Here is a 12964-nt window from a genome sequence, read left to right as displayed (position 1 = left end):
GGAAAAAATTGAAGTATGATTAATCACAGTATATTATGATATTGTTCTTGTTTTAATATTAATAAAACTTAGGCAGTCGCGGTGTTTAAATATAGATATTAAAAAATACTAATTAAAACTGATCACTCGTTATAGTTACTAAAATGGGTTTCGTGTTACAATTGTACAGTCCACCGGGTTTTTTAGTAATACATTTAAACAAAAAAAAAACAACGAAAAAAATTGAAGTATGATTAATCATAGTATATTACAATATTGTTCTTGTTTTAGTATCAACAATATTAAAAAAGCTAATAAATAAAAATAATCATAGATTTTATTTACTAATATGTTTGAGTGTGAAAAATATTAATATGCGTCCCGTGAAAAATCATAATTAATGTATTATGCAATAGTATTTTCGTAAAATACAAAATCATATTATGCTATAACAGCAACACTTGTTAGTTTCCTCTAAAAAAACAAAACTTGTTAGTAAAACCGAATTGAAAATTATTAGAGAAAATGGAGATGAAAATGAGGAGAGAAAATGAAAATGAAGAAAGTTGGTAAGAAAAAGATAAGGAGGAGAGTGAGATTGAGAGAGAAAAATTTATTATTAAAAAAGAAAGGTGAGAGAATTTTTTTTTATTAAATAAATAAAGATGAGAGAGAAAAATTTATTATTATAAATAAAGAAAGATGAGAGAGAAAAGTTTATTATTAAATAAAGAAAGGTGGGAAAGTGGTTTTTTGAAATTGGAAATAAAGTAGATAAAGTAAATTTTGATAGTGGATGAGAGTGGAAGTAGATAAAGTGAGTTTTATCAGCGCAAAAGACTATTATAACCTTAGATTTATGAAGGGAAAAAATTGATAAGTTAAATTGGGTTTGGGTAGTAAAGTAATAATGGTAGTATTCTGTTTTCATATAGTGAGAGTGGATATATTTCATTTTGACTTGTTAAAAAAAAACTATTGTTTTTTATTAATAATTTAAATAATATTATTATTTTTTTAACAAATTTAAATAATATTATATAAAAGTTAAAATAGTAAATAAAATACTATTTTAAATGAAAGGTATAAATGGAAGTCAAAAGTCACACCAAAACTATGTATGTAATTTATATGTAAAATTACACTAGCGGTCCTTTTTTTAGTCAAGTAGTCTATTTTTCTGGTCCTTTGACTTAATTTCAGATAATTATTTAGTCATTTATCTTCTTTTTTTTTTTCACGTCATTTTTGTTTATTGATCCATTTGCATATGAATGTTCAAGTTTTAAAGGAAGGATATAATAGTTTATTGAAGGAAAAATTTGAAAGAGGTGTGTATTTGAACAACCATTTGTGTGACAACCATAAATTTATAAAGAAAAATAATGTATTGACACGAAAACCAAAACAATAGAAATAAAGTAAAAATATTAGGCAAATATAAGAGAGAAAGTTTTTTTTTTTTTAGGGAAGAATATAAGAGAAAATTGTCACTAGAGTTGTGGCTGAAAAATAGGAAGTGAACAAGTAAATCATGCAATTAAAACTTGTCAGCTGTGTTTTGAAAAATTCTTAATGCTATTTTTTTTAGACAAATAGCATTTTCCCATAAAAAATAGTTGTACATATATCATTTCTCAATTTGAAAAATGAAAACCACTCCAAAATCACATAACCCTTTATATATAGATAGATATAGATGTATATTTTAATATTCCCATCAAAGAATATTTGAGAGGCTTTTAGTTCAATCAAACTCAGTTTCGAAATCGAATTACTCATTTACAGTAATGTGCTCAAACTCACCACCCAATTCTTCATTTCTTAATTAACCCTCCAAAACTTCAAAATCCTATATAACCAGAAGAACTAAACAAAACTACCATTTCAATCTCAATCTTTGAGGTGGTGGTGGATACAATGATTGGGCTCAGAGAAAGAGAAGGACGCTTGATGAAGAACAACCCTCATTCTCTACTCATATCAAGGATCATTACCACTGTATTCATTGGAGTTCTTATTGGATGCATCTTACTTTTCTATTTTCCTAATGACTTCTTTGTTTCTCAATCTATTACCTCAATTCGTCTCTTCCCTGTTGCTGGTCCCAAAACCCAGGTTTCATTTTCATCAACGATTATATCTTTCATTTTTAAATTTTAAGGTCTTGCATGATTTATGTTGACTCGAAATTTATATCTTCTGACTTTACTGTTTTTGTTTTGTGGTCATTGTGATATTGTGTTTGATCTTGCTGCTTTTATGGGTCATTATGGAATTGTGTTTGATCTTACTTATTTTAGTTGACTCAAAATTTCAGAATTTGATAGTCATATATTAATCTTCAGACTTTCAGATTTTTTTAATTATATTGAAGAACAAGCTTCCTATATTTGGTTCATTTATCTGATTACGGATAAATCACTCACCTGAAGATGATCTGGGTTGTTAGATGTGGCTGATAGGTTTTAAATAACGGTCGCGGTCAAGGTTGCAGTCGCGTATAGGATTTTGCGATTTCAGCCGTTACGGGTGTTGCGATACAGATTGTGGTTGTCGCGGTGTGAAATAATCACAACATCGCACAATTCTTGAATAATGATAATAACTTTAATAACTTAAACTAGAGAAATGTTTGGAGTTCAAAACTAGATAAGGAGATAACTTATTTCATCTATCTCAATTGAGAAAATATCCGGATTCTTATGTCTATTGTCCTGAACGACATTTTTTTTGCGGCCGTAACAGTGTTTCGTCGCGACTGTAATGGTGTTTCATCGTGATTTCTGTTCACTCTGTAAAAACGGTGAAAAACGGTAACGTCCACTACCTTTACCTTTTTGTCGAAGCCTTTTTCTCGGTAACGGACCGTTTTTTAAAACCTTGGCTGATATTGTTACGCTCGCACATACTTTAAAAGTTAAGAGGTTTATAGGATGTGTATTAAATAAACTTTATATTAACAAAAAAATGCTAGTTAAAATTTTCATCTATTTGGTCATTGATATGGTATTGGGGTGCAGTTTAAATCGATTCGTTTGGATGATTTTTTTAAATTTAATTTATAATTGTAAACAAATCTATGAATTTTTTTAAACGACAAAATTTATAAAAAAAGCAAGTCCATATTCAAGACGAACAAAAACAAACAAGATTGTGACTAACATAGCAAACGAGTGTCGTACATAGGCGAAAAACTCAAAAGAGAACCCATATACCCCGTACATCAAAAACACTACTAAATAGGGCTACCGCCCAAACCAACAAAAAACTATACCCCAAAATTGAAGCCAAGTCCAAAACCAAGGTCAAACCCCCAAACATACCAAACTCTCAAACTCCATCGCAAGACCACAAGAAACAACTTCCAAACACCTACAACTCGTCTCAACCCCTCCAAAATAACCAACAAATCCGACCAAAAACCTCTGCAATAGCACCTTTGCTTCTCTTCCCACAGTTAAGCCTAGATAAACACAAAAAATCACCTATTCAAACAACTTCAAATTCCACCACTTCTATATTGCAGTTTTGACACTTCTATTTTTACTCTATGATGTAACATATTTTAAATGGCGTGGTATACAACCAAATGATATACAATAATCGAAATGAGTTAGTTATTAATTGAAACTGAAAATTTTCAAAGAATTTTTGTCCAAATTCATGGTTGTTGATCATTCACTATTCACGTCATTTGAAATATATCACGTTAATTTTTGAGTCTAATATTGTAATTAAACCTAAAATTTAACACATATTATAGACGGTGTTTAAGAGCACGAAGGGCCTTTGAGTCTTTGACATTTGAGATTTGCTTTAACAGTCAAACAAATATGTCTTTTTTTAGGAGAAAATAAAAATGTCCTAAATAATTTTTAACTTGGACATACAATAAGCAAGTAACGAGTTTAAAAAAGGAGCGAGGTGTCTCAACAAAGAAGCGAGTGACCAGAATTTGAGTGATTGGCGGTAGTAGCACTCCTCTCTTTTACAACACTAGTGTTTCAACTGTATCCCTATGTTGAGTCACATGTGTAAATTATGAACATGTTTTGATGTGATTTTTTTTTATTAAAATTATAGATTTAATGTTTGTGATTTTTAAATTGTAACAAATAATATTTGTCTTTTTCAATGACACGTCTACAATATAACAAATATAATAAAAAAATTATCTTTTTAAATAAACCACAGTATATACACTACCAAAAAAAAAAAAACCACAGTATATCATTCTAATAGGTAAATTTGTTTAAAGCTATAATCGGATGAATAAAAATCCAGTTCAAAATCCCATACCCCTTTTACATATTGTTATCTCTTTTTTGAGAGAGGTCAATATATTGTTTTTTTTGAACAAACAAAAAAGGTCAATATATTGTTATCTATATACCAATATATTTTACATGATTTTTTTTTTTTTTATGGTTTTTACACTTCCAAGTTTTTTTCTTCATTTAAACTATTATTTAGATTATTGATTGAAAATTAAAATATTAACAACACCACTACAACATGAGCAATATTTAACACTATTCAAAAAGATTATTTTAATATTATTTGACAAAAATATTTGATCATAGTATATGACAAAAATGATATATATGCACCTTTTTTGCAAAAAAAAAAAAAAAAGTAGAGAGAGTTGACTCACACTAAACGAGTTGAACTATACACCGATCAAGTTTAACTCATTTATTTAACAAATTTAATTTTTAAGTGAATCTCGACTCAAATTGATTCATGAACAAAGTTTACCGAATTAAAAGACCCTTAATGTGAAATAACCCTCATTCTCTACGCAAATCAATGATCCTTAATGTTGTAATAATTGGAGTTATTATTGGATGCTCTTAGCTTTCTTCTTTCACAAACATGATTTTTGTATTTTCTTTTGCAGGAAAATTCAGCTGAATGTGAATCCTCAGATAGAGCCAACATTTTAATTGCAGAACTGAAAAAACAGTTGAGTGAGTTGACGGAAAGGCTTCGGCTTGCAGAGCAAGGGAAAGACCAGACAGAAAAAGAGTTTCTTGCATTAGTTAAACAGGAAAAAGCTGGCCCTTTTGGTACTGTCAAGGCATTAAGAACCAATCCTACTGTTGTTCCTGATGAATCCGTGAACCCTAGATTGGCAAATGTATTAGAGAAAGTTGCAGTAAACCGAGAGATTATAGTTGCACTTGCAAACTCCAATGTGAAGGAGATCCTCGAGATCTGGTTCACCAATATCAAGAGAGTTGGTATATCTAATTATCTAGTTGTTGCCTTAGACGATGAAATTTCAAAGTTTTGCGAATCCAATCAAGTCCCATTTTACCAAAGAGACCCGGATGATGGTATTGATACTGTTGGAAAAATTGGAGGAAGAACGATTGTCTCCGGTCTTAAATTTCGTATTCTAAGAGAATTTTTGCAGTTGGGATATAGTGTTCTTTTATCTGACATCGACATTGTATATTTGCAGAATCCTTTTGATCATCTATACCGTGATTCGGATGTAGAGTCCATGAGCGATGGTCATGATAACATGACAGCTTATGGCTACAACGATGTTTTCGACGAACCTATGATGGGTTGGTCTCGTATCGCTTTTACCACTAGGATATGGGTTTACAATTCTGGTTTCTTCTATATTAGACCAACCATTCCTTCAATTGAGCTTTTGGACCGTGTGGCAGCACGACTTTCAAAGGAGAATGCATGGGACCAAGGGGTTTTCAACGAGGAACTCTTTTATCCGTCGCATCCTGGTTATGACGGGCTTCATGCTGCTAAAAGAACTATGGATATGTATCTTTTTATGAATAGTAAAGTTCTTTTCAAGACAGTGAGGAACGATGCTAACCTCAGTAAATTGAAACCGGTAATTATTCACTTGAATTACCACCCTGATAAGCTTCCGCGAATGAAAGCAGTTGTTGAATATTATGTTAATGGGAACCAAGATGCTCTCAAACCTTTTCTCGATGGCACACCTCCATAACCTTGTTTCAGTGTTTAGGGGCGGCGAATCCATTGTATGGCTGAGTGTGGTTGTAGCCACACTAGATTATTACCCAATATTTTTTTTCATATAATATATAATAAACCTAAACAATTCATTAGGTATATATAGTAATATTATTTGCTTCATAATTTATATTAGCTACACTAATATCAAATGTTTGGGCCCGCCCCTGGTCTTAGTCTGTGTTTGCTTTGGCGTTTGACAAGCCTTTCATACGTTACAAACCCACCCCAACGTGAAAAAACAGAAACCATGAATCCTAGCTTCTCTCCAGACGCGCGATGGATGGTTGAGTTGTACTGCTAAAGCAATCATGCCCTTGGTTGTTGTTCAAAAACTTAACGAGCACCTATACTTATGCTTTTACCATTTTTTCACACTAAAATGGTTGTTGTATGCTAATTTATTTTTTACTCATCCTCATAAACATATTGTTAGCAAGCCCACTACAACATAATTGAGATTTAGTAACGATTTAGGAGATGGAGATTCCATGGATCCAGAATTGACTGTGACATTGAGACGAGTTAATGGGATTTTTTTCTTGCTGCTAAAAGAACTATGGATATGAGTTTTTCTAAATCTTATTAATGAGTCTTTTTCATGAAAATTGATTTTTTTTATTCTTCTTCTTATCTGCTCTATTAATTATATATTAAAGTTCCCGTGCAGTGCCACTAAAAAATCCAAGGAAAAACATTCTACAAACACACTAAACATTTTACTTTTCTCTCAAGACTCTTTTCCCTTCAACTTTAAAAAAGTTTATCAGGATATGGCAAGTAAAAAAGAACCACCCATTTGTACTCATAGTTGTTTTTTTGTTCGCGACACATGTTGATTAATTAGGTTCTTGTTCATAGTATTACTCACTTAAGTTTTTTTTTTTTTTTTTTCGCATCATGATAGTCTACCATATTCACGACAGATGAAAGAAGTATAAAAGTGTGGTTTCATATTGTTACAATTGAGTTTCATATTTTATCAGCGCATTTTGCTTTTATGGTGTTTGGTATCGGGTTAGGTATGTTTTAGCAGTCTTGGAATGATTTTTTTTTTTTTTTACTTTTTTTTTTTTGCACTTACTAGTCAAAGAATGTGCTTCACCTAACATTGCGGTAACTATATAAAAAAATAATTAGATTGTTAATATTGTCAAATGTTTAAAATATTATATAAAAAATAATTAGATTGTTAATATTGTCAAATGTTCAAAATATTAAATGAAAATTATCACTATTAATGTAATTTTTCTATTAAGTCTTTTTCTCTTAGATATACAAAAATATGTTAAATAGTTGAATTGTAAGGGTTGTGGATTTTATTTGCTTATATATGCGATGAGAAAGTCGATATGATAAAATTTTGAAAACTCATAGCGATTTTGTCAACAATTTTTTTTTTAAAAACTCGTGACTATTTTCATAGTATCAGAATTATTGTAGTGTTTATATTGAATAACTTTTTTATTTTAAATGCAAAAACACCGTTCAATGATTGCACGACTCCCGTTGCATACTATTTGTGCTTATATCTGCATAAACAAATTTTATATACATATATGAGAAAATCCAGATGATAAAATATCAAAAATCAATGACTATTTTCAAAATATAAACATTAATCCTTTATATCTAATTCTAGCAAACAAGTTTACCCTAATTCCCTAAACCTAATCCTAATTTTTGGCTCCAAATCATTTCAGCCATTAGATTAATCTATCATACTTACTATAAAAGCCAGTTAGGTCAAGCAAATGCTTAACCCTAATTGCTTTTGTGTTTTCCCTCCCAAACACATCTCCTAGGTGTGTTATGCAAGCTTTGGTACCATCATTTAATGATGCATTTAATGTTGATTTCAAGTTTTCAAATTTGAATTTCCCTCTCAAGTGTGGACATGTCATCATTAATGTCTCCTTGGTGTGTTATGCAAGCTTTGGTACCATCATTTAATGTTGATTTCAAGTAAATATTTTTTCGTAAAAAAGTTTCGGTAAAATATTTTTTTACTGTAAAAAAAAAATTCGGTAAAAAAAAAATTCCCGGTAAAAAAATTTTTTCATATTTTTTTCAAGTAAAAAAAAATCCCGGTAATTTTTTTCCATATTTTTTTCCAATAATTTTTTTTTAAAAAATAGTTTTTTTTCGGTAAAAAAATTTATTTGTAGAAATTTTGGGGCTTAGGGCCTTTTAGATTGATTCACATATGAAGGTCATATGCTAATTGTAACACCCATACTAAACTTATCTAGAATATTTAGAATGTGCGTTAAATTTAGTACTGGATACATTAAAATTACAATAATAAAAATTTCGACTGAATAAATATATACATCACTGCAGGATCGTACATTTGCTATATGAATACATGTCTGGAACCGTAACAAATAATCTGAACTAGTACGACACGAGCATGTGAAAATATATTAGTCAGCCTCCTGTATTGTCTCCTTGCCACGTACAACCTGCTGATCTGAAATAAAATGAAAGGGATTGGGGTGAGACGGGATGTCTCAGTGAGTTCCACCTATCCTAGGCTGTAGGCAATCTCAGGGAACCTAGGATCGCCATCTGTCTCTAAACTCAACCCATTTCAGGTTTATATAGTCTTATCATGCATAACTGAGCGATCGGGGAATAACTAGGATCGCTGTCTAAAAGACTGATATAATCCTGATACTAATACTCAACTCATAATCATAATTATAATCATAATGTCTGTCATATTATGTTAGAAATGTTAGCGTTGAACAAACAATATTATCTGAGTTGATTTTACGGAATAAACCCAGGTGGAGTAACCCCGGAATTTATTCCACTCTGACCGGTATTAATTTCCAACTGGCGGGAACCCAACTGACGGGGATACCGGACTCCTCTGATTATTGTGGGGTCATCCTCGCGGATAGTGCCCGTTCCAACTGGCGGGAACCTTTCGTATCCAACTGGCGGGATAGCGAAAGCCACAACTTAAACCTGTTTTAATATTATAATTTGAACTGATTTCTAATAACTGAGTTAATCCTCAACTCCACTACTGACGGGGAGCTAAAGAGGAATAACTTATCTTAACTGATTTTCTTATAATACAACATTCCGAGTCTAAAAATAAAGACGTAGTAAATTTCGTCTTTCTTCTAAAATTAATTCTGATACTAACCTATTCAGGTTCTAGGCATATCGTTGTCATATGCCATTCCTAAAAGGTTATAAAATTTCCCCATATCCTGATAAATTAAATCCGACTAATTAAGCCGAACTTTCATACTTAGAATTCTTTACTTTCCAATGATTGGAAATCTACCCATGAATGATTTGTTTTCATGGCTAATTTACTCTAAACATTCCTTTACACAAATAAATATACACTATGATAGTGTATGGTTAGAGGATATGCATAATACAATTTCGGCTACATATTCGGCAATAATGAGAATTGGAGTCTTAGCCAAGCCAAACCATTATATTACCTTAAAAGTGTAATTTATATTAGCTAAGAGTCGAAATAAAATAATAAAATCAAACAATTCTCACTTTACGTAACGTTAGCCGAAATTGCATATTTATTCATTCTCACGTAAAACTTATCATAATATTTTTCCTCTAACTTCTACATTACCATAATCATATTTATCAACATAAAAGTTATTTTAGAGTACTCTAGCAAGGGTATAAATCTTAATCATATTGTCACTAAATTATGTACTAATGTACTAAATCATATTCTATTATTCTAAAGGCATAATTTAACTACCCAAAGGGAAGTTTTCTAACTAAAGGAACTCACCGTGAATCATTCCTGCAAATTACAAGCAGCTTATCCCAAAATCTGCAGCTCTGCTATCTCCAAAACTCCATAATCAATTTCCCAAAATAGCTTATGCCTTGACTTATAGGTCTTGACTTTTCCGAAACAGTCCAACCCACTTGTTACATACTCCTAACTCATCAACAAGCATATACAAAAATTATCATTTCAGTCCTTGCACCAGAAGTTTGCCGTTTGGCTATTTAAGCACTTCCAAAACAGCTTAATTATCATTTAAGCACTTTTAACATTACTAAAACAGCTTATCATTTTTTCATTACTCATATGTCAATTAAGCATATCTCTCATAAGCTGTTCTTCAGAAAATAATACTTGAAACAACTTAACTTTCAACTTAAGCTATTCTTCAACGGCTTAACTAGCAACTTATAACTTCTATCACATAAATTTCGACCCAACCTTTAACACAGAAGTTCCAACATGTATTATTAGCCTTATGAACCACTTATACAGTAGTTTGAACTCACAACTTAGTCATTTAAGGCATTTTGCTCAAACAGCTTAACTGACAGCTTATGACCTCTAAACAATTCAATTTCTTCTCAAATTTTCCAGAATCAAATCAAACATGTATACACATCTCCTGTCCCATTTCTACAGCAATCCTAACATGTTAACTTTAAAAAATCAATTATGGAGCTTTTGGAACAACTTATGGCTTTTGGCTTCTAGCTTATAATCATTCTTCATACCATGTCCCTAAATACCATTACCACACATAATCATCTTCATATTACACATACAACATACACCAAAGCTTGAATTAAATGAATTTCCATGAAGAGGTGGTTATGCTCATGTAAGTAGGCGGTTTCAAGGGAAAGAAAGAGAGAATGAGATTTTGCCACTTACCTTGTGATTGTTCCACTCTTGAGTGCTCTAGGAGCAAGCTTATAGGTGTATTCCCATGAAATTTGGATGAAAAAGGAAGAGTTGGAGACTTGAAGGAGGGAATAGTTTGAAAGAAAATTTAGAGAAAGGAAGTAGATTTGAAACTTGATGCTTGCTTAACACTTCACTAGAAACTCATTAAGACATGATTCATGATGAATTGTTGAAGTTGGAGGTGCTTATGGTAAAGGAGGGTGATGGCCGATATTTTGAGGGAAAAGGAGAAGAGGAAAAATTTCTAGAATGGCCTTGAAGAATAGAGAAAGTGAGGAAAAAATTGTTTCCACTTCTTTAAAAAAATATCTCAAGTGCCAAGTTACCAAAATGCCCTTCAAGGGAAAAGACACAATTATCCTTCGTTAATTCGCAACCATTTAATTTCTCATGTCCGTTGGAATAGTAATACGAGAAACTTACCAAATATCGTCGATTTCTCAATAAGTAATTAATCCTTCGAAAATTATTTCCGTTCTGACATGTAACTGATACGACAATTTATTTAAAATTACGCGGGATATTACACTAATGCTCTCCATTAGTTTCTGTGGTGTTTTTGTTTATTGATGCACTTCCTTTACATTGCTCTTTTTTGCCGTTGTTTAGAAAAGTTTAATTGACGTGTTTTTTTTAAGTAATAAATTTATTTAGATCGATTCACAAACTAAGGTCATAAGATATTGTTGTTAGTTTCTGTGCTTTTATTGTTTATTGATGCACTTTGTTTACAATGCTCTTTTTGCCGCTATTTAGAGAAGTTTAATTGACATTGCATTTTTTTGTTATGCAATATGTGTCGCATGATTATATGCTGTGGACATGTCATCATTAATGTCTCCTTGGTGTGTTGTGCAAGCTTTGGTACCATCATTTAATGTTGATTTCAAGTAAATATTTTTTCGTAAAAAAGTTTCAGTAAAATATTTTTTTACTTTAAAAAAAATTTGGTAAAAAAAATTCCCGGTAAAATTTTTTTTTCATATTTTTTTCAAGTAAAAAAAAATCGCGGTAATTTTTTTCCATATTTTTTTCTAATAATTTTTTTTTTAAAAATAGTTTTTTTTGGGTAAAAAAATTTATTTGTAGAAATTTTGGGGCTTAGGGCCTTTTAGATTGATTCACATATGAAGGTCATATGCTAATGCTCTCCATTAGTTTTTGTTTATTGATGCACTTCCTTTACATTGCTCTTTTTTTTCCGTTGTTTAGAAAAGTTTAATTGACGTGTTTTTTTTAAGTAATAAATTTATTTAGATTGATTCACAAACTAAGGTCATAAGATATTGTTGTTAGTTACTGTGTTTTTATTGTTTATTGATGCACTTTGTTTACAATGCTCTTTTTACCGCTATTTAGAGAAGTTTAATTGACATTGCATTTTTTTGTTATGCAATATGTGTCGCATGATTATATGTTTTTGGGTACACACCATACAAAAGACATTGGTTATAAGTTGTATCGTTATGTAACTTTGGTGGATCCAAAATGCAATCATGCATAAAACGAAGAGTTGTTATTGTATTGAGATACACAAAGCACATATATATCAGCAAGCATGCACTGTTTTTACATCTATAATTGTGCAGTACTTATGATATGAGCCGCATGTGTGTGGGAGGACTCCACATGTGTGTGTGTGTGTATACCTAACTGATGGACAACTAATCGGCATTGCAAAAAATGAACCATTGACTTTGTTATCTAAAGCATAGAAGGAAAAAAAACCAAACTGAGCATGAAATGGGCAACAAGTTTCACAAGAATCCTCTAAAGAGAATCATTGTATTCATATGAGGTAAAAAAAGTCGTAATATAAGTTCGCGCACTCCTTTTGCCGATATCACTAATGGAAAACAATAATAATACTATAAGTTATAATGAACACAAAGAATTCTATTGCGACTATTGTCAAGATCACCTATCCAAATATATTAGATAGCATGACATATAGCTTATTTTCAAGACAAGTCCATATTAACTCCAAAGCATTTAATTGTCAAACAAATAAACGATTATATATTGGATTTGATTCCAGGCGAAGCAAAAATGTATCTGAGTTAAGATTCGCCGTTAGCAACAAACCCGAATGGCGATGCAATTGATGTTGTCCACACTCCTGAATTTCTCAACACAATCAATACACCTGGTCTTCCAAATCACAAACTCAGGTTAAAGGTTGGTGTTCCAGTGATGTTGTTAAGGAATACAGATCAAAGATCAGGATTATGCAATGGAACAAGACTAATCATAACT

The 12964-nt window shown here is 31.2% G+C and overlaps 1 protein-coding gene and 1 long non-coding RNA gene across 2 annotated transcripts; one reads left to right on the top strand and one right to left on the bottom strand.

Annotated features, from left to right (window-relative positions):
* The first annotated feature begins 1774 nt into the window (after positions 1-1774).
* LOC146931004 (arabinosyltransferase RRA2-like) lies at positions 1775-6115 on the top strand. Its single transcript, XM_085702492.1, has 2 exons — positions 1775-2097; positions 4883-6115. Exons 1-2 carry the CDS (start codon positions 1900-1902, stop codon positions 5966-5968), a joined length of 1284 nt encoding a protein of 427 aa, XP_085558618.1. The 5' UTR covers positions 1775-1899; the 3' UTR covers positions 5969-6115.
* Positions 6116-8233: 2118 nt separating this feature from the next.
* On the bottom strand, positions 8234-10981 carry LOC146931003 (uncharacterized). The gene is made up of 3 exons (XR_015006555.1): positions 10676-10981; positions 9782-9934; positions 8234-8467 (listed from the first exon to the last, which is right to left on the bottom strand). It is a non-coding gene; the product is annotated as an uncharacterized LOC146931003 (long non-coding RNA).
* Positions 10982-12964: the final 1983 nt, after the last annotated feature.

This window comes from Medicago sativa, chromosome 4, assembly GCF_051527215.1.
Source record: "Medicago sativa cultivar Bolivia chromosome 4, Bolivia_mono, whole genome shotgun sequence".
Taxonomy (NCBI): domain Eukaryota; kingdom Viridiplantae; phylum Streptophyta; class Magnoliopsida; order Fabales; family Fabaceae; genus Medicago; species Medicago sativa.
This window is presented reverse-complemented; position numbering and strand designations above follow the sequence as displayed.